We start from the raw sequence: 27,015 nt of genomic DNA on the forward strand, positions 1-27,015 counted from the left end.
CTTCTTTATTTCGTGTTTTTAAGGTCAGACTTTATTTCTTCATTGTTTCCGATTTCCAATGTTTACTTTGTGTTCTCAGACTCACATGAACATTCTATGGACTCTGTAGATCTCAATCAAACAGTGTGGTTAACCCTCTGTTGCCTGCGGGGGCCAAAAAAAAAAAAGAAGAAAAAAAAAGAGAAATATTGGCTGGAAATATGTTTCTTCCCTCCACCAGCAGCTTCAAACTGGGCTGATTCACCGCCGAGATGAATGTGGCTGCTGAGCACAGAGCAGTGCCAGAGGCTACTGATACACACACACACACACACACACACGCACACACACACACAGCCAAGCTGGATCCTTTAACCTCCTCTTTTAACTTTGCCAGGGTGGTGGTGGTGGTGGTTCTGGCTTTGCAGCGGTTTATATTAGCAGAGGAGAAGAAGGCAGACGGGAAAAAAAAACAACATTATTATTAGCGCTTCCTTTGACGGCCCCGAAAAAAAAAGTTAGATGAGTTCGATAGCGCTCGCATTAACGGCCGCTCCATATCAAACTGAGGTCGTGCGACTTACAAAATGTATTAAAGTATTAAAACGATGTATCTTTTTTTTTTTTCAGCGTGAGCAGCTGGCAGCAGAGACACAGACGGACAAATCTTTTGTGGGCAATGTAACCTTGATAAAAGCTTTTGTATGTCGAAAAGATTTTATTTAAAGAAAAGATTTTTTTTTTTTTTTAAGCAGCAGTGCCCAGTTTCTAAAAACTTTGCTCTCTAATGTAATAAACTCTGATCATTTGACTTCCACTCAAAGGGGGGGCTGAGACGCTTGCCAAAGCGACGGGACCCCAGACAGCCGTCTCGCAGGCACGGCGCTGAAATTTAATATTTAGATTTGATGGGATTTGACTTAAGGAAAGGAGGCCCGCTCGCTGTTTATGTTTATGGAACGAGGGAAGCGGCATCACCGTGAGGGCCGACTGGAGGTTTAAGTATTAAATCCTGGGTCTTGGAGGGAAGCGGAGGAGGAGGAGGAGGAGGAGGAGGAGGCGGGGGAGGAGGAGGAGGAGGGGGAGGAGAGGGTGTTGTGAGGAACATCAAACAGATGCTGAGTTTGTCACTGCAGCAAAAAGAAAAAAAAACTAAAAACTAAAGAGTGCCTTTGGAGCTCGGTGACACTGCCATCCTTCACTCTACAGCTGGGGACCCGAGAACCGCTTTTGTGTTTTCGCTGCCAGCAGCTCACAAGAGGAGCTGGAACCGCCGGCGCTACGCGCATCACGGACGAGCACTCGGCTGGGGACGGCGGCGGGGAGACGGAGGGAAAACCTGCTAAGGCAAACAGGCGCATATTTTATGCTAACAAGAGTCGGGGGGTCCGTGGGAGTTTGACATAATTAGAGCATTAGCGCGCTAAATCAGCCGAGCCGCTCCAGGCGCGTGTGCTAGCAGGTGTTCGATTGGTTGTTCTACCTTCCTGCCTGCTCTTTTGATCACCGGCTCCAGCGGGGGTGACTGGCGAACAGGGAGCCGGCAAAAAAACGCATCTCTTCCCGTCCTCCTCCTCCTCGCGGGTCCGCAAAATTGTGTGTTTTCTTTTGTGAGATTGTTTGTGTAGCAGGGGAGGGCTGCCATTTCTGCTTCGCTACCTTTCAATCTTCATGGTTTTTTTTGTTCTTCAGCCAGCGAGCCGAGCTTGTTGTGCTTTTTGGTTTACTGCTTTGTCTGTCGTGGGTCACTTCCCAAAGTCCCAGCTCTCAATATCTTTTGCTTGCTATTTTGGCCTTGGTCCACCCCCAAAGTCCTAATTAGTTTTTCATTAATGTCTTTGTGTTATCACACAAAAAAGAAATCTTTCTTTTTTGGCAAAGTCCTTGAGTATCAAAGCTTCTCGGGGAGACGGTGACCATGTTGATTTCATGCCCAGGACCCGAGACCCAGCATAGCAAGTGGCAAAGCTGCTCACTGGGACGCTGTTTTGCCCAGAGGAAGGACGCATGATACCATTTGCAATCCAAGTTCTCTGAACACACTGAAGTTAAACCAAAATAAGTCTTCACATTGCTTCTTAGCATTCCAAGTTCAATACTGAAGACGTCTTGGTTTTCCAATAGAAAACTGACAGACAAAAAAAAACCCATTTTAGCATATTAGCTTTTCACTGAGCTGGTGATTTAGCATTCATCATGGCAAAAGATAGTCAAGCTATTTCACTGTATATGCACCATAAATCCAGCAACACGTTTTATCATTTCTATTGTATAATAGAATTCATTGGGACAAAGATGATCCAGTCTGTATGTAAGAGAGATGCAAGAAAAGGAAATAACTACTTGACATAGACTTTAGAGTTTGATTGTCTTCCCCCCCCCCTTCCAATTCTGTGTCCGTCTGGGGCTCTGCAGGGAGACGTGGATCCTGCTCCGACCTGAATTACGCTGCTGCAGTGACGCTTGGCTGCGCGTGGGAGAACTGAGCAGCCCTAGAGTGATAATTAGTCCAGTCTCTTGCTGGGCAGCTGATTCACACATTACTATTGGCTTTCTGCCGCTCCCTTTCCCTGTATTTTTTTTTTTTCCCTTAATAAAAAAAAAAAAAAGTTGTTTCTTTGCATCTTTGTTTTAATCTAAATCCCAACTTGGCTGCCTTCTGTACTCTCCTCCAGCTCCTCTCTGTGTCTAAATCAGCCTTAATTCCCTCAATTTGAAGTAGATTGGATTCAATTCGGTTTAATGCGGCCGAATACAATTCGGGGGGTTTAGAGCGGCGGCCGCCAAAACTAAGAGCGCAGGCAGTTAAACAGTTTCTGCTACTGTTCTTTCCACGGCCATTCTTCTCTCTCGCTCTCTCTCTCTCTTTTTAACAGCAGTCATCATGAGCCGCAGCAAAGCTGAATAATTCACAGCCGCGGCTCACAAGCGGCAGCAAGCGAGCTCAGTGACAGACAGAGAACAGGGTGTTTGGTGCATCAGCTACTGTAGCGTTAGCCTGCGGTGTGGCTGGGGATGTTTCAGCAGACTACAGCTAGCCTTTTGCTACCTGTCACAGATATACCTACATGCGCTGTAGGGTCCCCTCATATTGTCAGGGATGAACCCCAAATAAAATATCAGTCGTATAAACGCTTGATAGATACCTTGGTAATGATCAGGCGAGTGGTAGCTAGTTTGCTAATGTGGCTAACCTTGTGTTATTGTTTGTTGCCAATCGACCGACGGCTTTGCTTCCAAATCCTTTCCTTTTCCTTGACGACATGAGCCGTGGATGAGAGATTAATTCAAATAAAGAATGAACATAATAAATGTGTTCACACATGACACATTAATGCAGACACAGACACACACATTAATGCATGCCTGCCGCTTTGTGTCCGTTTAACGGTTGTCAGGGCTACAAGTTTTACACGACTGTAGTTTAATTACCTGCAGTGTTTTGTAAAGCACTTTGTGACAACAGACTTTTTTTTTTTATTCCGAAAAACTGATGGCTACAGAATTAAAGTTTACTTTGCTTCGCGTTGATTTGAAAAATGTCACCAGAGCCTCAGTCGACGTCTCGCTGCGATGCCTAATATCCACCCCTGCAGACTGACTGACTGACTGATTAATTAAGCTCACTAATGTCTTCCGCAGCCGAGTGTGTGTGTGTGTGTGTGTGTGTGTGTGTGTGTGTGTGTGTGTTTCTGTGTGTACAGCGTTTCCCAAATATTAAAAAATCTGCGGGATGCCAGAGCTGACGTACCGCTGTAAGTGATGATCCGGACGGTGGAGTCTCCCTCGCCGAAGCGTGTGATGGGAGTGAGGCGCACCTCATACGACTCTGGCTTGACCAGTTCCGTCAGGTTGTGGGTCATCAGCTCCCCTTTGTTGATGGTCCAGTCCACGGGGATCTCCTGCTCCCACCAGCGCTGCTGGGCCATCTGAGCGCGGGAAGAAAGACAAGAAGAAAGATGAGAAATTCTGAGTAGCACAAACCTTCCCAGTCGAGACCGACGCACCCTGTTGCTGCCATTTACGCTCCGCAGCCAGACCCTGCCTGTAGGTGGCCCCGCTAGCAAGGAAGAAAAAAAATTAGCTGATTCCTTTCATGTCTCGTGATCTGATTTGGAAATCCAGACTACGACGCACGGTGTTGTTGCCCAGGGGGAAGAAGTGGAAGGAGAAGAAGAAGAAGAAGAACCAGGGAGGCTTACATTTTTATCCTTGAGAATCAGTGTGAGGGGAAACAGCAACGCAAAAAAAACAAAGCGATGCCGGCTGCATGGGAAATTAGCGAGTCGACGGGAGAGCAGTGAGTCAGTGTGTCACAGCCGAACGACGTGGAGCAAATAAAAAAGCCGAGACGACTTTGTGCGTGTTGTGTTTTGAACCGACATTTCTGAAAAATACAGCGCGCTCACGTTTTGCTACTACTACTACTACTACTACAACTACTACTACCGCTACTACCGCTAGCGCTGCTATCACTTCCATGGCTCATCTCATGAATTCCTGGCGATTGCCCGAGGCAGCGAAGAGAAAGTCTGCACTATGAATGGTTGAACACTTGGACGACAGGCCCGGCAAGGGGAAGTTATCAGGTCAAAATTTTCAGGTGGGGGAGGGGGATTAGAGACCCAGTAAGGCTGCGGAGGAGCTGCGATATCAAGCTCGCGCAACCAGCTTCATTCATCCCAACTCACCCCCTCCCGACCCTCCACGTCTTGAAGGAATCGGGCTAAAACGCGCAAATCCAATCACAGCTCGGGAACGTCGATGGAGGGGAAAAAACATTCATCCATCATAAACGTACTTAGCGGTTTATGGATTTTGGGCAGCTTTCGTTTTTCGTTCCTATTAATGCTCAGCGAAAACGGCCGAGATGGAAAAAAAAACAAACCCCCGATTGGCTTTTTGTTTACATCCTTTACATCCCATTACCTTCCGTTCACCGCGTCCTCGGCGGGGGCAGAGGGCCGCATTGATTGAATTTCACCTGATTGCAGCAGCAGCAGCAACAGCAGTTCGTTGCCCGCCTCCTCCCGCTCCCTTTCCCTGATTTTTATCCCGACTTTAAAGCAACAGCGGGGCTGATCAAAGCGATAACAGGAGGCGAGGAGGAAAAAAAAAAAATAATCAGGCGGATGGTTTAATGTACGGGAGCCCGGCTGTGATCCACTGTAGATTGGCTGCGCCGCAATTAGCATGGCCGCTTTTGATCCGCCGGCGCAACCTGACTTGACAGATCAGTGAAATATAAATGAAACCGACAGCGCTGAAGGAGAAGAAGGGGAAGAAGAAGGAGCGGCGGGGAGATTGGGAAAGTTGTTTCAACACGGGTTGGGGACGGCGAATCAAAAGTGAGGACGACGAGAGGGAGGTTTTTTTTTCTCTCTCTCTCTCTCTCTCTCTCTTTTTTTTTTTTTTGAAGTTGCCGGCAACAGAATCAAAACAAGGGCAGGTGTCGCACCTTCTCATTACTTCCGTGACGGGTGACGCAAAATTTTCTTTTTGAGGCCGTGCCTGTACGTGCCTCTCAGCCACGGCTCCGTTTTCCTTTTCCCACCTCTATCTCACACGCACGCACCGGCACACACACACACACACACACACACACGCATAAGATCCACCAGCATCGGCTAGCGTGAAGGGGTGAACACACTGGATGTATGGTGGCAGTGACATGAGACGACATGTGGATGTGAAAATGTTTCCAAAGAGAGAAAAATGCTTCCAAATCGCAATGGTAGAACGTGGAGGTATGGATGGATGGACGGATGGATGGATACACAGATGGACGAGTCCATAGGTGGGTGGACAGTTGGCTGGATGGACACATTGATGTATGGATGGAGTGATGAACGTATGAATGATGGATGGATGGATAACAAATGGATGGATGGATGAATGAATGGATATGTAGATGAGCGGATGGATGGATGCAGTGATGAATGCATGATGGATGAATAGATGAATGGACAGATGGACAGACAGACAGACAGATGGATAGATAGCCAGATGGATGGATAGATGAATGAACGGACAAATGGCTGGATGGACAGATGGATGGATGAATGGGTGGTCCCGGGTCGGATCACCTGTCTGTCATTGCATCACTTGCTGCGACTTCTTTCACAGTACTTCCTGATCTGATCAGGCTGCTGCTCTGCTGTGATCTGGCCGCACTGAACGAGGAGCCATCAGTCACCTCAGAATCATTTCTGAGGACGTTTCTTGACGCGAAGGAAACAAGCCCCAAAAAGTGGACCAAAAACAAGCCGAGCCCACTGCTGAAACTGGGCTTTGACAGTTGACTTTTCAATAATTGGTGTTCTGCCTGTTGGCTTGCTGCTGCTGCTGCTGCCGCCGCCGCCGCCGCTGCTGCTGCTGCCGCTGCTGCCGCTGCCGCCGCCGCTGCCGCCGCCGCTGCTGCTGCTACTGCTACTGTCAGACGCACCTGTTGCCGCATTCGTTTGCAGCTTGCGAGAGTTTGGTGCGAAAATCGACTGCACTTTGCACACGGTTCTGTGTGAACGCGGGACCTATACCTTTTATGCCGCAAATTATCTGTGGGGCAGAAGGAAAAAAAAGAAAAGGAGGGAAAAAGAAAAAGAAGAAGAAAACACATCTGGTGTGTAAAGGCCCCGGAGGAACGAAGCCGGGAGCAGCAGGACAATATGAGAATAATTCCGAGGGACAAGCTGGGGAAGCTGCCGCTGCCGCTGGATCTATAAATAGAGCCGGGAGGTGAAGTCGATGCGCCGATGCTTCTTCTTTACTGCTGCTCCCCGCCCCCCCCCCGCCCCCCCCGCCCCCCCCGCCCCCAGCAGCTGCCGAGAAGGTGTCCACGCTTTCATTTATATACACAAAAGCAGCCTCTCATCCTCCTCATTTTTCTTCACTTTCCCATTTATTGGCTGCTGCCTCGACTTCACCTTCACCACTTTTTAAGCGCTTCCAAGTCCCCCCCCCCGCCCCCTCCGGAGGTCTTCTGAGAAGATTCAGTCCGTTTAAATCAATAGATCTGAATCGGCCGAGACTTACAGCCAGCAATCACGGAAAGAAACCAGAAAATAATAAAAGAAAAAAGTTTCTTAATTTTTTTTTTATTTATCTTCGCCCACAGCCAAAAAAAAACCTTTTTTTTTTTTAATCTTTCCACAGAGGAAGCGAAAGGAAAGGTTGTTATGCCTTGCAGGGAGGAAATAATGGTCGCGAGTGGCGTCCTCTTGATAAATGAAGACAAGGAGAGAGGAAAGAAACCGAGTTCCATTAACAATGGTTGCACTCTAAAAAAAAAAGAAAAAAGCGGCAGGCGGGCCGATATCCTCTTTTTAAAAAACACAACAAAATAAAATCTGTGAGAGGTTCAGAATTTTATTTAAATAACAACACTACGAGCAATAAAAAATGCACACACAGATATATGATATAAACAGGACGAACACGCTGGGAAAGACTTCAGCCGAAAGGAAAGAAAAAAAAAACGTCTGGCGAGCTCTGACGTGCAACATCATCCATTAGCAAACGCTCCAGCTGAGATGACAGACAGGCAAATCACCGAGCTGCACAAACACAACTTTTTTTTTTTTCTTCTCTGGTCTCGGTTTTTCTTTTTCTCTTTCGACGTGTTTTTCGAGCATCGAGTTCCCGGCGGCGGTGGCGGCGGCGGCGGCGTGAAAAACTGATGGGAAGCAGTTTTATTCGCGGCCAAACACGACCGGTCGGGCTGTGCCTGGCTGCTGTTTTTTTTTTGGTGTTCTTTGTCTTATTTTTCCTTTAAAAAAAAGCAGCAGCACTGAGGTGAAGCTGGAACGCGTGTCGCTAATGGAGCAGGTTTCAAACTCGATGTGGTTTGCTGGAAATTGAATGGGCTGCAAACTGTGAGTGTTAGGGGAAGGCGGGGGGCGGGGGGGTAAAGGGAACAGAAAAGAACAAAAAAAAAAAAACAACAAAAAAATGCAAGCGCCGTGCCATCCGTCAGCACTGTGAAAGCCTGTCATCTGCTGGGGTTTTGCCTAAGAAGGCGTGAACGCGACGGCTAAACAAGCTCTTCTGTCTCAGCGGGTGGGTTGGAGTTTTTTTTTTTGCCCGCTTGTGCGGGAAAAAAAACTAGTGATTCATGAAAAAAAAAAAAAAAAAAAAAAAAAAAAAATGAAACGCAGACTTCGCTGATAAAGAGGCCCTCTCGCCCCGTCTGGCTCGTTCGCACCCTTGAAAGAAATCTGCAACGTCGACGACACTGCTGCGAAATAATGAAAGTAGCGTTTTCGACGGGAGGCGTTGGCCTTCGGCGAGGTGAATGATTCACGTGCAGTGGGCTGCGGCGCGTCCCTACCTGTCTGAAGCCCAGTCGGTAGGCCACGATGCGGTCCACGGCGTTGGGGTTCATTTGCGTCCACTGCAGCTTGAAGTCAAAGACCCGCGGCCTGTTTTGCCACAGCGGGTTGTAGGTGTCGTAGTAGAACTCGGGAGGGTAGGCCTTTCCTGTAGGGGAGGGAGGGGGGTGGGGGGAGGGACAGCGCCATGACGAGCTGTTCGCCAAACAAATGTAAATTGCTCCTCTTGGCGTACAGTTGAAATGATGTCGGTATGAAGATTATTTTAAGACGTTAAGATTTGTTCATCTCCTCTTTTAAAAAAAACCACCAGAATGCCCCTTTAAATGCTCGGCTTCACTCTGATTTTCAGCTGTCTATTATTCGCCACACAATCCAGGGGAGCAGCTGCACATTATTAATTTTCTTAATCCACTGTGCATCTCCAGGAAACATCATATTTAGCCCTCTGTTTGCAGCCAACTGCCAGGTTTGACACTTCTGCACGTTTGGAATAAGACAAAAACAGGTAGGGGTGAGAGGGCAGAGCCATCACCTGGTTGGGGGTGTGGTCGAAGTCTTAGGAGAGGTATCAGTGCCCTTTGTGATGTCACAAAGGGGTGATTTCCTAAATGGTGTATCTTAAAAAAAAAGAAAAGAAAACAGGACTGAAGCCATTTCTGAGGAGTTTACCAAGAGGACGGGGACAGTTTAGGACTGCTGGCTGACGTCAGTTCAGTCAGTTTTGCAGGAGAGTTTTGGGACCTTTCAAGCTCAAACACTGAAAACGTCTGCTTTGTATCACCGCAGGATTGCCGCACATGATTATTGTTGCAGGAAAGGAGTGAAAAATGTGTCAACAGAACAGTGCAGAACCGAACATTGCGACTCGGCGCAAAAGCAAAGTGCACGGCGATAAACCTGCCTACTAAATTCATGTTATGGACGAATTCCGGCAAACATTCTCGTAAACAGTTCGAGTGGCTCCGGCTCCCCCTGGGGGTGAGGGGGGGAGGCGGCGGGGCTTGGCTGTGACTTGATGGACGGCCCGTAAAAACAGCCGTGTTCCTATTGATTTTGTCGTTTCACCCCCCCCCTCCTCCTCCAGTGGGAATAAAATGAGGCTGATGCAGGTCAAAGGTTCCACCAACACGTCTCTCCTCTCATTTCCCGCCTTCACGGGAACCCGGCCGCTCCACCGCTGCTCTGCTTTTCATGTGGAACCCGTCGTCGCCGTCGTGACGGCCGGCGCGCAGAGTCGCACCTTTGACCGACGCCACTCGCCCGCGTTGCCGTCCAACGAAACCGAGCGCATAATTTATGACGGCTCATAAATAATAAAAGACTCTAAATGGCCCTTTTCACTCGGATCCATCCTGGGAGAGTAATCTGCTTCCCGCCGTATTTACGGCCGGCCACGGTTACGAGACACAAATTGATGGGACCGATGTGTCCGCTCAGATACAATGAGTGAATTAGATGTGCTATTAGGGACGGAGCTGCCTGATCAGGTGAGCTATTTATCACGCCGGGCGCACCGGGGAAGGATGTTTGGCCGTCTCGTTGCGGCGCCGCTAATACCACACATTCCTCACGGTAAACACAATCGCAGCACGGAGGCCGAAGTCATGTGATCGATGGTGACGGACGATGAGACCAACCGAGCGGCAGCAGAACAAAGACCTCCATATCGACAGAACTTCCAACAATTGGCGATTCCAACGATGACCTTTCCGGCCAAATATCCAGTACAACCAGCGATTGTAGAGCTGGTATAAAAAAAGCCTGACAAATTAGGCCAGACATTTTGTTTTACATCGTTGCAAGTTAATGTTGATTAAACAAAAAAACAAAAAAAACAAGACCTCTACTTAATTGTTTAGTCAGAATTAAATCCTCCAATCCTGCAATGGAACCCTTAAGGAGAAAAAAAGTCTGACACTTCTGACACTTGCAGGATGGGACGAGAATTAATTAAGGACGTGGCCAGAAAAATGACACTTCAACATCGACATCAGGCTTTCTGTTATTTTCTTTGGTCCTGGTTGATGTCACGCAGCCTCAGTCTCAGGAGAAAAACAAGGCAGAACAACGACCAGAGAGAAAGTCGACAATCGTCTCCTAATGTGGACAGAACACATTACCCAGCCTAACAGGCTCGTACAAAAGATGTAATACTAAGACACCATTTTTCATTCAGAGAAGCCCATAATTGGCATCTTATAAAGGATATTTTGTCCGCGTTGAAAGTGAGGAATTAGGGATAAATACAGCTTTTAAGACTGAATCTACTGGATAAAGGCGTAGTTTTGGCGCGAAGTGAAAAGCGGCCGAAAGCATCACACATGAACAGACGTCCTAATTTCACTTCAAGCTGAAGACGAATCGACTTCTTGATTGATAGAAAGAGAAGTGCAGTGGCCCCACGCCTGCTCACATTCACATTGTGTTCTGACCAACTCTCGTACACAATTTGTAGAGTGAATTATATGACCCAGCGATGGATTTCACTTGAGATAGTTCCACTCTGAGGTGAGAGAAGAAGCACCCCGCAAGGTTCGGCTGCAGCAGGTCCACGTCTCTCTGTGTCTTGCGACCAAAGAGCCCAACGGCTTCTGCTGCAGTGAGTCCAGTGCAACAGAGGAAGGAACAGACAGCGTCTGCTGCTCGCCTGGCAGCGCTCGGCTGGATGAAACCCGCAGCGTTCGTCGAGCTCCAAACCCGACCTGAGCCGCACCCTCGTATGAGTCACCGAAGAAGCCAATGTGCTTCTGTTGCAGTCAATTTCACAGAAATTACATACAGCACGTGCCCTTTGTGATGTCACAAAAGGCACTTGAACCTGTCAAGCTGCAAATCCTGAAGCTACTCGACTGTGGACACTGTTAACGTCCGATGTTATGTATTAAATGTTTTATTTACCTTTAAATGGTTTGCCTTCTGAGATTCTAAATAAGAAATAAAAAAAAATCTTTAAACCCATTAAAGCAAAATTGCCCAACGATCACCACAATGAAACATTGACACAGTGAGAAGCAACAAATAAATATAAGTACGGCCTAATTTCTGTCTAATGTGAGGTGAAACACAAATTTCCCGACATTATCTCATTAAAGCCGACAGCCCTGGATGCGAGACGTTAAACGCTGAGCGTGCAAGGCTTAATTGATCCCCCCCCCCCCCCCTCTCTTTTTTAAATCTGTTTACACCAGCGGAACCGACAACGCGGTGACTAATAACTGCTCAGCCAACTCCTTCTGGCGAGACGTTGACCTTGTTTGCGGAATTTCTTTACATTTCCTCCCTCTGTTTTTTTTTTTTTTTTCCTCCTTTAAAGCTGAAAACGTGTTTTCCTCCTCAGGACAACACTTTGTCCCGCCATATGGCGAGCTGTGCCGTACACTGTCGGACTGATGGGTGACTTCTGTTGGGGGAATTGATGGTTGCATATGGAGGCGGCAGCTGGTTGAGGGTAGACAGGAGGGGGGGAAAAAAACCAACATATATTATCAAGCTCGTCGTCAGGAGCGGCTTCCAGGACACCAGAGGACTGAGCAGTAATTGGCTGGTGACGGCCGCTGAGCAGCCAGTCAGCCAGTGGTGAGAGGAGCGCGGCAGGAAAAGACGACTTTCACACCAGGAGAGGTGAAAATTGTTTAAGGACAAAACAAATACGAGACTCCAAGAGTCGACTGTAGCAGCCAAACACTTGGAAAATCTGATTCCTCAATTTTCATTTTTCACTTTCCACCGCAGTGCGAGTCGTGGTCGATGAGAGCTCTACTCATCGGCATCACCTGCTGTGTTTAGCGATCAGGTGAAAAATCCTTCTTGCACCTTTGTGTTGCACCAGTATTGCTCCCAACGTCTTTCTAATTAGACTAAACTTATTCTGCGCTTGCGAAAAAAATAGAGCACTTGCTGAATGAAGTATTGGATGACAAATCAGGCTAAAATACTGCAAGCAGCGGTGAGTCAAACGCTCACCGGCCACTTTACCAGGCAGCAGGTCGTCCCTGATAAACTGGCCAGTGAGCTGCTTCAAGGTTGGAGGTGTTGTGAGCTCAGAGATGCTGTTCTGCAGAATTGACTTCCTGTTGCCTTTCTATGCTCTCCCTCTCTGACCTTTGACCCTTCGGACCTCTGAACCCATCTTCCTGCACAGCACTGCCCGCTGCTTGCTGGATAATCATTTCCTCTTTTTCCCAGAAGATCCCAGAAGATCAACAGGTTGTCAAACACTGCAGCAGACCAACAGCCACGTTCACCACGTTCAATGTATGTATGTGTGTATATCATGTATTTATATGGATATCTGTGTAGTATATGCATATATATTGAACTATATCGTGTTATATTATGTAATATTGCATTATATTATATCTATATTTATAAGGACACGTATGTACTATATTTTAATTAGTATAATTATATGTTTATATAGATATTTATGTAGTGTATCTGTTGTATATTTCTATGGGTGCTTATATATTACATATTTAGATGGTATCTGTGTTGCAATATTTGGTGTGTGCAGTGTTTTGATGCTTTTGCTTTTTTATTTTTATTATTTGTATTATTATTTATTATTTCTTTCTTTTGTATGTACAAATAGTTACATGTTTGAAATAAATTCATTCATTCGTTCAAAGTCACTTCAGTCCCACTTCTTCACAGTTCTCCTGCCGGGTTTGGCGTTTTGAGTGAGTCGTCCTTACCACGTCTTACACGGCTGAATGCACCGAGTTGCTGTCTAGCGATTGGCTGAGCAGCTGCTTGTATTAACAAGGAGTTCAACATTACACCTAAAAAGCAGCAGGAAGAGGAACACCGAGCCGAGAAAAACTCGGGCAGTCGGAAGAGTCGCGATCTCGGCATTTCTGAGAAATTCTGTATCCTTCCAAGACGGCGCGGCCGGAGCCAGCGGCTCAGCGGTGCACGTTACAGCCTGGCGAGGGTCTCAAGGTCTCAGGGTCTGTCCCCCCTTCCAACCCTCCCTCTCTCCACCCCCAACCCCCGCCACCAGCACACAGCCAACTTGGCCCTCGCACCTCACTTGCTGCTTCCGCAGATGTCCCAATGGTCGGGCATATGGGCATCCCCAAACACACACACACACACACATGCGAGCCGTCCAACTGGCACGGCACCGCCGAACGTTTTGACCCTTGACTTTGGTGATTTTTTTCTCCTGCTATTTTTTGAGCGGCTCAGGACAAACTTCTTCGTGTCAGCAAAGCGGAACATCGCTCGTCTAACCTGCCTTTAAACCCGAGATGCTACCTCAGCGCCGCTGAGACCCGCTGGACCCACGACAAATATTTCATGAGCTCCGTCGTCTGCCACGAGAGCGTCTGTGGCTTCCTCGCCGCGGCGTCACTGCCCCGCGAGTCTCGCGGCCAAATATCACAAACCTGGAGGAGCGCGAGGCCCCGAAAGTTTGAGGAGACGGGCCAAAGGCAGATTTCACGGCTGACGGGAGGAACCAGAGTGGATTTTCTGCATCATGCTCTCGCACTCGGGGGGTGTTGTGGGGGTTGGGGGAGGGGGCTTTGCTAAAAGAGCCTCCATACCTTTGGCAAGCGCCCCGTCCAGATGGTGGGAATGTGGAGCACCGGGTGGGGGAAGGGGGGTGCGAGGGGGGGGAGGCGAGAGAGAGAAAGAAGAAAAGTGCCAACCCCGGTGAGAAGAACAAACGGCTGGTGGGGGTGTTGGGCAGGTGTTCCCGTCTGTTCTTGCTCTTACCTGCGAGCCTGATTCGTGGCGAACACAAGCAGGGGAGGACAAAGGAAAACTGAGGGATGAGTGAAGAAGGAGGAGAGGAAGAGTCGAGAGGAAGGAGGAAAGTTGAGACTTGATGGGTTTGGAGGTGGAGGGGGGCAGAGCGTCAGAGGGAGATTAAAGCAACAAACACTCCTCCTTTGGGTTATTGGCTTCGTTGAAACACACACAGATCTCGCCTTCCCTTTGTGATGTCATAAAGGGGCCCGGCTACCTCTCTCGAGGTCAGTGTTTCTCAAAGTGGGTGGCACACCCCCCCTGGGGGGCGCAGAGTCACATCTGGGGGGGCACGAAACACCAGGCGGGAGGCAGACGGGGCGCCCGGGGGAACTAATCAGGTTCATCAGGATCCCTCAAGACACAGCCACGTCAAATTTGGGGCTTCTCGCCCATGAGGAACCCCAAAACCCTAACCCTAATTCCAGCTAACCCTAACCCTAACCCTAATTCCAGCCTTATCGCTAACCCTAATGCCATGCAAGTCTATGGGGTCAAAAGTCAACTTTGTCCTAGAGACATGGGGCCACTTTCAAGTTCATCAGGATCCCTCAAGACACAGCCACGTCAAATTTGGGGCTTCTCGCCCATGAGGAACCCCAAAACCCTAACCCTAATTCCAGCTAACCCTAACCCTAACCCTAATTCCAGCCTTATCGCTAACCCTAATGCCATGCAAGTCTATGGGGTCAAAAGTCAACTTTGTCCTAGAGACATGGGGCCACTTGCAGGTTCATCGGGATCCCTCAAGACACAGCCACGTCAAATTTGGGGCTTCTCGCCCATGAGGAACCCCAAAACCCTAACAGTAATTCCAGCTAACCCTAACCCTAACCCTAATTCCAGCCTTATCGCTAACCCTAATGCCATGCAAGTCTATGGGGTCAAAAGTCAACTTTGTCCTAGAGACATGGGACCACTTGCAGGTTCATCGGGATCCCTCAAGACACAACCACGTCAAATTTGGGGCTTCTAGCCCATGAGGAACCCCGAAACCCTAACCCTAATTCCAGCTAACCCTAACCCTAACCCTAATTCCAGCCTTATCGCTAACCCTAATGCCATGCAAGTCTATGGGGTCAAAAGTCAACTTTGTCCTAGAGACATGGGACCACTTGCAGGTTCATCGGGATCCCTCAAGACACAGCCCCTCCCCTCCATGCAGGAGGCTGCATGGAGGGGAGGGGCATGAAAAATGTTCTTCCTCCAAGGTGGGGTGTGACAGAGAAAGTTTGCCCTAGGTTGACAACACCCAAAGCCAGGCCCTGGAGGCTGCCTTAATTTTTTGTCCCCTCCGTTCCACCGCGCAGAGGCCGCCAAACGAAAGCATCGGTTTTAGCAGGAGGCTGCAAACAGAGGGCTAAACATGCAGGTTTTTTTCAGTCAGGCAGGGTCGACGAAGCGCGACGAGCCGTCGTTACGCTACAGCCTGCGATGAAAACGAAAAAATAAAGAAATAAAGATACGATCTGGGAACTTTTATGAGAACATTACCATCCTCGAAAGTTGCGCGCGACCTAAAAGCGTTTTCTATGTAGCATTAAAAATGAAGGAGGCAATAAAGCATTAAGCGTCTGCCTCACTTTCCCGTGTCGCCGCCTCCCTGAGACAAACTCAGCCGTCTTAAAATAAAGGACTTCCTGCTCGGCAGTAGCGAGAGCAGCGCGGAGCGCCGGTCATGAAGACTTTGGTCTCGTCGTCCGTCCGGACGGATCTGTTCGTGCTGGCAGCCGCGTCGACCAGCTCGTTATGAAAACATGCGGGAAAGAGCAGCACAGGTCACCGACCGAGCCGAGCGTTCGCCGCGTCAGAGTTCATTATGCAAAAACCTGTTTCCATCCGACATTTTGCACATCACATCTACATGGAAAAGGACTGAAGCAGCTTTGAGGGGAGCAAACAAACCTGAGTGTAACTTAGAGGAAGTTTAAATTGGAGACTTTTTTTCAAATGACACTTTTTACACAAACATTTAACAGTAAAATTCACCATAAACTGTTCTGTAGATGAAGTCAGGAGATGAATTGCATCCAGGGGACGTGTCTCTTGTTATTTCTCTGCCATTGGGAAAAATCACCCGCTAGGCAGCTCTTATAACACATCCGTGGCAGAAACCTGCGGGCGTATCGTGCGTACCTGTGACCTGGAAGGTGCATTTCCCGGCTCCGGCCTCGTTGATGACGTTGCAGGTGTACTCCCCCCAGCCGTCGCGGTTCAAGCTGCGGATGGTGTACTCGGTCTCGTCCCGCTGGGTGTCGAAGGGGCCGGCGTTCAGCAGCCGGTTGGACAGCAGCCACTCGAAGCGCAGCACCCGGGACGGGTGGGCCCTCAGCACGCGGCACGTCATCACCACGGGCCTCCCCAGGCCCTGACGCATCTCCATGTAGGCCGGCTCCACCGTGGGGGGGTCTGCGGACCAGAGGGGACAGCGTGAGAAGCGATAAAGGGAGGGGGGGGGGCGCTGTCCAGGTGAGCGCCGCACTGCGTCTGACCTCCACAGTGGAGGAGAAAGAGGAGGAGGAAGAGCATCAAGAAGACAAAGACGGCAGTCAGGAGTGGCAGCGTCTGAAAAAGCTGTTCAATATAAAAAAAGAATGAGAATCGTTTTGCAAAAAAAAATTGACTCAGAACTGAAGGCGTTATGAAAGAGAGAAAGAAAAGGGGAAAAAAGAAAGAGAATGAACGAAAGGGAAAATGGCTCTCAGCGACGTCCCAGTTCTCATCACAGATCTGAGAAGGACATAACTGGGAAGAAAATAGCAGCGATTTGAATGACAAGCAACTCATGTTTAATTCACGAAGGCCCCGCCAGGAGGGGAGACGAAAAAAAAAAAAAAAGAAACGATTTTGAAGGACGGTCTGGCCGTCGGTGCAGCAAAACAGCGGGAGAAAGAGGAGAAGAGGCTCCACGTCTGGGATGAACCTGAGGAGGAGGAGGAAGAAGAGGAGGAGAAGGAGAAGAAATCCAGTGGATGCAGGGGTGAGACAGCAGGGGAGTGGACAGGGAGCTCAATTACACACACACACACACACACACACACACACTCACACACACACAAAGACCAACCAAATCAGTCCCGCCTGGTGGGGAACTGCTAACAGGGTGATGAAGAGGAACTGAACCAGCAGCTCTCCAACTGGCGGGAAATTATAAAAACCGATCCGAGGATGTGACAACCAACACGGAGACCTGGACCCTGGAACCTCCCTCCAGAACAAACAATTCCAGCAATTCCTACATTTCAAACCTAGGGGGCGCTCCAACGGTGAGAGGATCCAGGCAGCCATATTAGAATTTATTTTAGTTCTTTTTATTCTTTCTTTTTTTTTCAACCTCAAACATGAATCTTTTTCTGACTAATAATTAACTGAAGATGTTTTCAGCAGCTGGTAATCTCCAATGAAATTGCTTAACATGTAGTCAAAATCTATTTTCTTTCATTTTTGAAGATAAACCAAACATTTTTATTCAGCGCCCCGTGGCCGACGCCCACTCCTGCGTGATTGGTTGCGAGTTGAGCCGCCCCCGCTTTTGCTTTTCCCTCACCGCGGGTTCCGGATCGTCGGTTCCCGCGACACAAACACATCTGCCGTTATTTCGAGGCGGAGATTAATGCGACCGGTCACGCAAAAAAGAAAGAAAGAACAGAACAGAAACGCCCTCGGAGCCGATAACGGCGGGGAACAAATTGCGTGCGAGAGCTCCTCAACGCCGGAGAGCGATGGTGAATAATCGCCGGCCGTCCCGGCCGATCTCTGCCGACGAAATCCCCCGCCGTTGAAGAAAAACACAAGCCAGGATCACACGAAGGGAGGCGAGTTGCCACCTCCGTCACCTTAATCGCCTGGAATTTGCACATTTGGGGCGGAGCTACGGGCGGAGGCGGCGGCGGCGGCCGGAAGGCGCTACCTTCTGAAAATGTAATCTGTTACAGATCAGCGATTACCTGATTGAAGCCGTAATCTGCAGCATAATCTCCCGCATTACTCACGGGCGCCATTGTGAGTCTAATTAAGGAGCCTTTCAGAGCGCGGGGCCCACGCAAGTAAATGAGCTGCTTATTAATTAATTTTTACACAGCACATCACGGGATGAGGCCATGAGTGACGTCGTCAGGAACCTTTAATCAACTGCTTTTTACAAACATGTCCGTAGCTGCCGTTTTCTGATACAGCAAACATGTTGTGGAGGACGAACACTGTGATTGGTCGATGCGAAACTCTGGGAAAAAACGACCTTCATCCGAAACGTGGGAAGGTCGACTGGGAGGACGGGCGGGCGTATTTGCATTTTGGAGCAAAATCCTCTTCTTTTTTTTTTTGATAATTTACATGAAACAAAACAAAAAGAGCTTTTTTGTTCATGGAGGTCCCAGTTGTCAAGAACACGACTCCAGTGATGTAACAGCGCAAGGTTTTTGTGTCCTTGCAAATGATCACAAAGCACACACACACGCACACACAACATGACATAGCAAGGTGGAGTAAGCGGGGACTCAATAAATCATTAAATAGAAAAAGAAAAGAGGAAGCAATCACAGAAAAAACCCCCACCAAAACCGAAATGAAACAAAATGAAATAATGATGTTTTGTCCCTTTTCAACATCCTCCTTAAAAATCAAAAAAACAAAAAACAATTTCCAGGGTTCCTCTCTGCCGAGTCTCCGACCGAATCTCTGCTTATCGCATCAAAGGAAAAAAATAGATAAATAAAAGGAAAGAGTGTTTTTTTTTTTGTGTGTTGTGCGGCAGAGAAGTGCAGCGCGGCTCCCAAACCCTCCTGAACGGCACTTGACCCAATCGCAGTGAGTCCGTTTCAGACAAAGACAAACACAGACAGACAGGACGAGGTTTACTTCTCTGTTTTTCCCCTCAGTTTTCCAGACACTCTTATCTCCCCAAACAGCCCAAACAGCCCAAACAGCCAGGGCAGAGCCACCTGTGCATCTCCGCTTTCGGCTGGAAAAGCGAAGAAAAAAAAAAAAAAGGTCCTGCTTGGAATTCCCTCCTCGGGGCCGCTTTCCGCGGTTAGCGTAGCGGCGAGGGCGCCGAGGGTGGAGAGTCGCGGTAAGTCACGGGCCATGAGGGGGGAGAGAGAGAGAGAGAGGGAGAGAGAGAGAGAGAGAGAGAGAGAGAGAGAGAGAGAGGGTGGACGGCAGCCCGAGATGTAATCCATCATCAGTCAGCTCGACAGTAATGCGCTGAAAAACAACAGTGAGGGAGCAGCGAGGCCTTTTCCCAGCGGCCCGCGCACGTCCGCCCTGTGCACGCAGGTGGGCAGAAGACGTGGCACGTGCATGGAAGTGCGTGGGCGCGTGTGTGTGGTTGTGTGCGCCTGTCTTTCTGAAATATAGCTTCAACTGCTCTTATAATAAATGTCAGATTCAGCCACCAGGGCTTCAATATTTCATTCTGCAGGTGAGCGCGCGTCACAAGGAGGACGTGCGCCGCCTCCGGGCAGGTCGCACACACACACACACACACACACACACACACACACACACACACACACACACACGCACGCACGTGCACGCTCGCTGTGTGTGTGTGTGTGTGTGTGTGTGTGTTTTTAATTTGTTCTTTGATTACATCTTCCATCTCACTTAAAGTACTTTAAAAGCTCCACATTATACACATTTTCCTTCGGACTCCAGTGGAGCAGCTTTGCATGATTAATTATGAAACACACACACATTCACACACACTCAAACACACTCTCGTGGGGGCTGACGCAGCAACCAAAGCGCCTCTACTGATCTACCAGAAACAAAAGCATAAAAGCATAGTGAGCTCTTTGTTTACAGCCTCGCACTAAAACGCCACGTGCTAGCTTCCCGCTAAAACCGCCGCTACGCTGGGCCTTTTTTTTTTTTTTTTTTCTTAACGCAGGGAGTTTTTATGGAAATAATTAGCAGTTGCGCAAAGTCTCTGAGCATAAGCATCAAATCATCAGTTCACACCTGGAAGGATTCAAATCAGAGACTCAGTCGAGCAAACCGAGGAAGCGAAGAAGAAGTAAAATTACTTGAATTGTGAAGTCAAATCAAATCCTGACGGCTTGTTTCTCTTTTAAATACAGTGAACGTGTAAAAGTTCTCCGCCACTGCAGCGCCACTAGAACCTTCGCCAACACATCTATTATTCACGGCTTCGTGTCGAAGGGACACGTGACCCGCCGGACCTCCGTCTCCGGGAAAAAAACAAAACAACCAACAGTTCCCACACAACAGCGGCGGAGGCGGCAACCGGGACGCCGTTCCGCCTCGGGAGACACGTCTCGGAACCGAAAGGAAGAAAAAAAAAAGAAAAGAAAAGGGCTTTTATTAGGAAGTCAAACGGATGTACATAGACGGAATAAGAAATGATAACCCTGATTCAAGCGACTCGTAATGAGTCCCTGTGTTGAATAATGCAGAGCCGAAAAGCTGCTCCGCATCAACGCGCCCTCCTCCCCTCGCGCTGCCGCCGCAATCAAACACTGAACTTAAGCGCCATCCGCATTAGCATATTATTATTAAAAAACACATACACACGCACACACACACACAAGCATGTAGGCACACAAGCGGAGATTATTTATGGACCTAAGTATACAATTAATGAACGGAGATTCTTTAGAGCGACGACTGGCTTGGCTGGCGATCCCTGACTAGATGTTTTTTTTTTTTTTTTTTTTTTTTGCTTTTGTCGCTGACCAAAAGCTATGAATAATTCTGTGGCAGGAGCGCCAAGTTTGGGGGCGGGTGCGAAACAAACACAGATCGACTCGAGAACAACAACAACAACAACAACGAAACAAAACTGAAACAGCGCACAACGTGTTGTGTTGGGTCACCGCAGTTACGCAAAGGCTTAATTTTGCTGCTGTTGCGCTAAACGTGCTAGCTTCTTAATATGGATCACATTAGCGAGTAGTCTGGAGGGTAGAAGGGGAGCTATTGCAGAGGTTCTAGCTCTTAGGTGTCAAACTCTGGCTCACGGGCCAAATTTGGCCCACAGTGTAACTGTGTATTCATTTTGATGAGTTTGTTTGTTTTTTTTTTTTTTAATTCAATTTTTGTATGTGTGAAATATTAAGTTATTTATTGTGTAGTATGAAGCTTTTCTTGTTCCGTATTCTGTGTTAAATCAAAACTTGATTAGGTCCATATAAAAATGTTGACTATCTGGAGGAAGATTTTTTTCAATACATATAAATGTTAGCCCGAGACTTTGTCCAAGCTTTACATTTTGGCCCCACTGCGTATGTTTGACACCCCTGTTTGAGATGCAGAATGGGAAAATTCATTAAAAACTACTAGTGGAATTCTGTCCAAGATTTTTTTTTTTTTTCCAGGGATGGTGGCTGTTTATTTTTTTTCTTTTTCATCTTGTTTGGTTGGCTGATCTCGCTGATGTGCAGCAGGGGGCAGCGACACGAGCCGGAGCTGGAAAAGATCCTGGCACATCTGGGCTGGAGTGGAGGCCACTGACAGACAGACAGACAGACAGACAGACAGCGGCAGCGGCACAGCGGTGGTGGCTGCAGAATCTAGGACAGGAAGCTGCTCTCCAGCTCTTCCTCCCCCCACCTCCTCTAAGGCCCTCCCCCATTCCCCACCCCCCTTCCTCCCAGCTTCTCCTTCTTCTTCTTCTTTCCCTCCGGTTCGCGCCAACTCGCTAAGAACATTAGGGTGTCACAGCCGGGGATTTGGGGGGGGGGGTTTGCAATTCTATTAGCGAGCGACGGCTTGCTAAAAAAAGGCGAGCCGTCCTCCCGTCTGCCGCTACCTCCTCGCCTCCTGGCGACGCCGACCGCCAGCCAGCCAGCCAGCGGATGCGCTCCCACCCTCCTCCTCCTCTCTTTTTTTTGAACATATCAAAGCTGTTGACTTGCCAGAGTCGCTCCTTCACGCCTCTCCTAATGCTCTTTGCTGCAGAGGACCGTACCTCGGCACCCCTTGATCAAGTTAGGGGGCGACTAAACGCCGGCTTTTGCGCTCTGGCTCACCACCAAAAGAAAAGGCGGTGGGGGAGGTAGGTGGTGTGCGGGGCTCAAGGCGGTGGAAAACCGGGAAAAGCAGGCGAGGAAATGGGGGGAGAAAAAAAAAATGGTTGGAAAAAAAGAGGCATCTCGGAAGGACTGGCGAGGCGAGGGGAGGCGAGCCGTAAGGAAACAAAAGGGGGAGAGGAAGGTACGGAAGTGGGGCGGGAGGCAAGAGAGGCGTCGAAGCGCCTTCATGAAGTTCATTCTCGTCAATTTTTTCCCAGTGGCCACTCAAGGTACAGTAGCCAAAAAAGCCCAAAAAGGCTGTAAAAAAATTAACACGAAGGGTTAAAAGGGTTGACAGGACGCCTCCAGATTGAAATCCATTATTAATATTTATACTGTATACTTTTACATCACTTTTAACTATTTTTAACTCACTCAATTTAAATTAAACACATAAATAAATATATGAAGGCCGGAAAATCCCTCGACAAGACTTTTTATTCCTGGTGTTGTCAGTGCTGTGGCTCTCGGCTCGTTCTGATTGGCTGATGCGTCTTAATGCATTTCGTGAACTGCAGAGGCGTGACGGGGAGTGACACTACCGCTCATGCACTTTGGCCTGTATGGCGGGTTAGCAACTCCATTGAAATGAAATCAGTCGTCCTATTTGGATCCTGGAGGCTTCATCCCGACTCCTGGTTCCGGTTGGGGTACCAACTGGAGGCGGCATCGTTAAAGACAGCAGCTCGGTGCGCGGTTGTCGTCTCGCTTCACTACTGCTGAGACACACGTGCGCGTGAACACGTCCGTGATGGGAGGAGGTGACCTTTTCCTCCCCAGGTGAACAAGGAGGGAAGAAAGAACTCCTGCTCCAGTGATCCAGTGATCCCTCTCACACCCACTGGGAGACCGTCGCTGGAGTTTGCTCCTCAGCTCTCGAACCGTGTCTGATTAAAAGGAACCTTGACGAGAAACTCCTCCTTGCTGTTTGAATTTAAATGTGTACATTTTGGAGTTCATCAAGGCCGCCTGTATGTTCATTTTCTGGAGGCCTTGTCTTTCGTTTTACTGCCTTGTAGTTATTTTTTTTATTGAATTCATAAATCCCATTTATTTTTTTAGCTCTTTTTTTTTTTTTTTTAGTGTTGCTGCATTTTCTCAATGTCAACTGATATTTTTCTGACTAATCAACAATGGAATTTGGACTGAGGGGGAAACATTTCAGCCGAGCCCAGCATTTTTGAAAAACGGTTCAAACAACTTTCCAAATGCTGCGTTTACAAAACACATGAAATGATAAAATAGGCTGTAAAATGTCAGTGACTGTTAGACAATGACGGAGGTTCAAGGTACGAGGGCAGGATGTGATGCCTGTTCACCACTGGGTGTCCTAGTTTTCTCACCGTACGCACAGCAAAACAAACCGTCTCCCTGCACGTACGACCACTGCAATGAAGTTGCAGTGATCACACCAGTGGCTCTGCTCTGAATCGATACCGAGACGAAAGAAGCACATCTCAAGTGAGAAGTCTATAGACGGGCTGGAAAAGAATCGACGAGGAGGATTGATCAGCAGGTCACTTGCACCTGCATGTGCTGTGCTGGGAGAGGAACGGACGGAAGTGTACGGACTTCCTTCCTCACTTTACGGGTAACTTGGTGACCTGGAACCAGGCCGGGGCGGTCGCGGTGTTCCCGCCGTCCCCGCCGTCCTCGCCGATTGAGCGAAAGAGGCACAGAGAAGCACAAACTGTCCACAAAATTTTAGTTTTTAAGCACTGCTGAAAACAGTTTTTTCTTTCAGTCGGCAGTTGCAGCAACGTCTGGTACCACGATTTCCATAATTCATCACAAGTTTTTTTGAACGTCCTAACAAAGTGGCTTTTTTTTGGGAAAAGAAATAGTATGAGAGTTTTAACATTTATTATTTATATTCATCTTTTTCTATTAGTAAGAATGATTTTTTAAATATTATGAATAGAGTAATAACCCTCGATCCTAATACAGACAGTATTTAGTAAATATTCAGTCAGGGACATCAAGCGCGCTGATCTTTGGGTGCCACTGGTGCCAAAACTTTGCACGAATCCCAGAGTTCCTTCCTCAGGCTTTGGGATGCGTGACTGTAAAATGACTGTAAGTAGGCCATTACGGAAACAATGGGACCAGGCAGAGACCCCCCCCCCGCCAACCATTTCTTATAATCACTCGCCGAATAATGGCTGCGGATCGCTTTCCTTCCCTTTTCCTGATTCCGTCTTCCACGGTCTTTATTTAGCCAGGAAGAAACGTCGCCAGCCAGCCCTGGCGTGAATGACAGATCCTTTGAATCCCCACTGTTCGTTCGAAGTATTCCGTTCAAATCTCCATAAATGAATGCAAAATGAATACTAGCGGGAATAAATTAGCCGCTCGCTAATTAGCCGCTGAGCCATGTTTGAATGTCACTCGGCGAGAAATGTAAAAGAAAAGAAAAAGGGGGTGGGTGGGTTGAACCCGGAGATATGGACCCTCTTTCCTTCTATACCGCACACGCATGCACATTGCACACACATCCGCTCTTCAACGACAGCGCTGTCGTGAGCACTGAGCCCTGTTAATATTAGTTCTGCTCTTGGAAACCCCCCTACCCCTGTCGCGTGCACAAGATGACGGGAGTCGACGGCACTCCCTTTCAAAACCAAACCCTCGGTCTTTAGGGATCGGCTCCATTTTGCCGACTTCAACTTCAAAAAAAGGAAATTGGATGGGCGGGCAGGAACTAAATAGAACAATGTTCAATTCTTTTTCCTTTTGGGCCACACTCCACCCCAACGCAAGATGAATCATACTGCATGGGATTAGAAGTGGCTCACACACACACACACACACACACACACACACACACACATACACACACACATACACATACACACGCATATATTAAACAGGGGACTATTGTCTTTCACTCACCAAGTGGGGGCTTGAAGATCTGGTCATTTAGGAAATGCAACTAATATAAATATTTATTTACACTGACACACAGACAGAGATACACACAAACATGTATAATAGATAAGGGACTCTTGTCTTTCGCCAATTGTGGACTTGACTAAAGAAAAAAAAAGATCCCATTACTTAGGAAATGCAAAAAACCTCATAGAACACACACACACACACACACACACACACACACACACACACACACAGAGGTTGTACTTACACTGCACGATCAGCTCCACCACGGCCTCTCGCGGCTTGACGTTGAAGCCGTTGTACTGGCTGGTCTGGCAGCGGTACGAGCCCGTCATCTCCCGCGACACGTTGACGATGCGCAGCACGCCGTCGTAACTCTCCATCTGCATGCTGCCGTCCGGCATGGGCGCCTCCTTGTCGGCCCGCGACCACAGGATTATGGGCTTGGGTTTCCCTGAAACAAGGCACTCCAGCTCCACTGTCTCACCCTCGCGGGCCACCAGCGGGGACTTGCCCCGCGGGACTGTCAGGTTGGGGGGAACTAAGAAAGAGAAAAACAGAGGAGGGACTGATATGGGGCTCTAGAAAGTCGGCACACCAGGTGAGAGGGGATGGTCGAATGGGGAGGGAGGGGTTTGGGGTCGGGGATGCGAATAAAGCGTCAGCCACATACACAGCTGATATGATGGGGAGGGGCCATGCGGACGTTAGTGGTTAGCAAAGAGCCGCGGCGGGACGGAATGGTCTTAGCATGGAGCTGAGAGCCGCGGGGTCCAAGCACCGTGCAGGTTTCGGCGGCGGAGAAGAAGTCGGATGCAGTCGAGATGGCAAACAAGCAGGAATGCGAATGACAAGCTCCCATGAATAAAAGAAAGGAAATCAAATATGAATGCGCAGTTAGTGAGAGGACGACAAGATGATCCGTGCTGGCCAAGTTAGTCCAGAATTTAACAGGAGAAAGCCCCCAAAAAACCAAAAAACCAAACTAGAATCCACCTGAGCAACACTGACTGACCAAGCCGTCACTGTCGTGATGTAGCTGAGCAGCAGTCACCGCCAAGACAAAACCAACAAAACACACTTGGCAAACGTCCTCGTCTAGTCGACAACAACTGGGGAGATTCACATTAACGGAACCCCGCACAGAACGGGGGGTTTTAACAGATCTACACCGCAGGGAACTTTCATCCATCCATGTCGTGCTACCACTGATTGGGGGCAGAAACCAGGCAGCAGAGAAGCCAAAAGTAAACTTCAGAAAGAAAAGTTGTGTCCCTCCGGAGACACGGAAGGACAATTACCAAACAGGATCTTTGCTGTTAGACTTCTCCACGGTCCCGAAACAGCCGCTGCAACTCTGGGAGGACTTTGCAAAGAAAACAGCCCCCCCCCCCGACTCCACCCAAAAAAACAAAATAACAAAAAAACAAAAATCATACAAATCTGGAACAAAATCTGGCGGCTGGCTGTATGTTTTGTAGGCAAACAGGCAGAAGCTGAGGGACCCAGATGCTTGGGAGAGAAAGAGCCCGAAGCTCATCCACCAACACACAAAAGACGTCAGACTCCATCACGCTGCCGCTCAGAGCAGCCAGACTCCTGGAAAGCTGACCTTGTTATTTATGTGTCTATTTTTTTTTTCCTAACAGTAATTTGATGGGAGTTGTGACAGCAAAAGTACCAAAGTCGCAGAAGCCTGAAGTTGTTGGAAGGCCCTGACAGTCAAATAGGAAAACCGACATTGTCGTAATCATCATCATCATCATCATCATCATCATCATCATGGTGCCACGACATCACTTCCTCTGCATCTTCTCCACAGCATAAACAACAACATTCTCCTCCTCCTCCTCCTCCTCCTCCCCCTCCTTCAGAGAGCAGCAGCCCCCAAGAATAATAGCAGTGACAAAAAAATAAAAGAAAAAGATTGCAGCTTTTACGACAAAGTCTTCCCAAAGGTGATAACAGTAGCAGTAACACCGGCTGCGGAACAAAATGATGATACTATAAATATTTTTGCGTCG

At 48.4% G+C, this 27,015-nt stretch overlaps 2 protein-coding genes across 5 annotated transcripts in view; one reads left to right on the forward strand and one right to left on the reverse strand.

Annotated features, from left to right (window-relative positions):
- Nucleotides 1–27,015, reverse strand: part of LOC142900313 (MAM domain-containing glycosylphosphatidylinositol anchor protein 2) — a 150,122-nt gene that overhangs the window by 15,226 nt on the left and 107,881 nt on the right. For 2 of the 4 annotated variants that reach the window (XM_076044525.1, XM_076044524.1), the window contains exons 9-12: nt 25,239–25,559; nt 16,200–16,472; nt 8,306–8,454; nt 3,731–3,908 (exon numbers count right to left, since the gene is read on the reverse strand). In XM_076044525.1, coding sequence (XP_075900640.1) covers nt 3,731–3,908; nt 8,306–8,454; nt 16,200–16,472; nt 25,239–25,559 — 921 coding nt within the window. The remainder of the gene's footprint in view (nt 1–3,730; nt 3,909–8,305; nt 8,455–16,199; nt 16,473–25,238; nt 25,560–27,015) is intronic. The other 2 variants (XM_076044527.1, XM_076044526.1) reach the window with 1 other exon arrangement.
- Nucleotides 19,446–27,015, forward strand: part of LOC142900317 (low choriolytic enzyme-like) — an 80,302-nt gene continuing 72,732 nt past the window's right edge. Inside the window, exon 1 of the mRNA XM_076044531.1 lies at nt 19,446–19,456. The gene's annotated coding sequence lies outside the window, so the exon portion shown is untranslated. The remainder of the gene's footprint in view (nt 19,457–27,015) is intronic.

Source organism: Nelusetta ayraudi, unplaced genomic scaffold (genome assembly GCF_046127955.1).
Source record: "Nelusetta ayraudi isolate G7.1 ecotype Tasmania unplaced genomic scaffold, CSIRO-AGI_Nayr_v1 ptg000082l, whole genome shotgun sequence".
NCBI classification, from domain to species: Eukaryota; Metazoa; Chordata; class Actinopteri; order Tetraodontiformes; family Monacanthidae; genus Nelusetta; species Nelusetta ayraudi.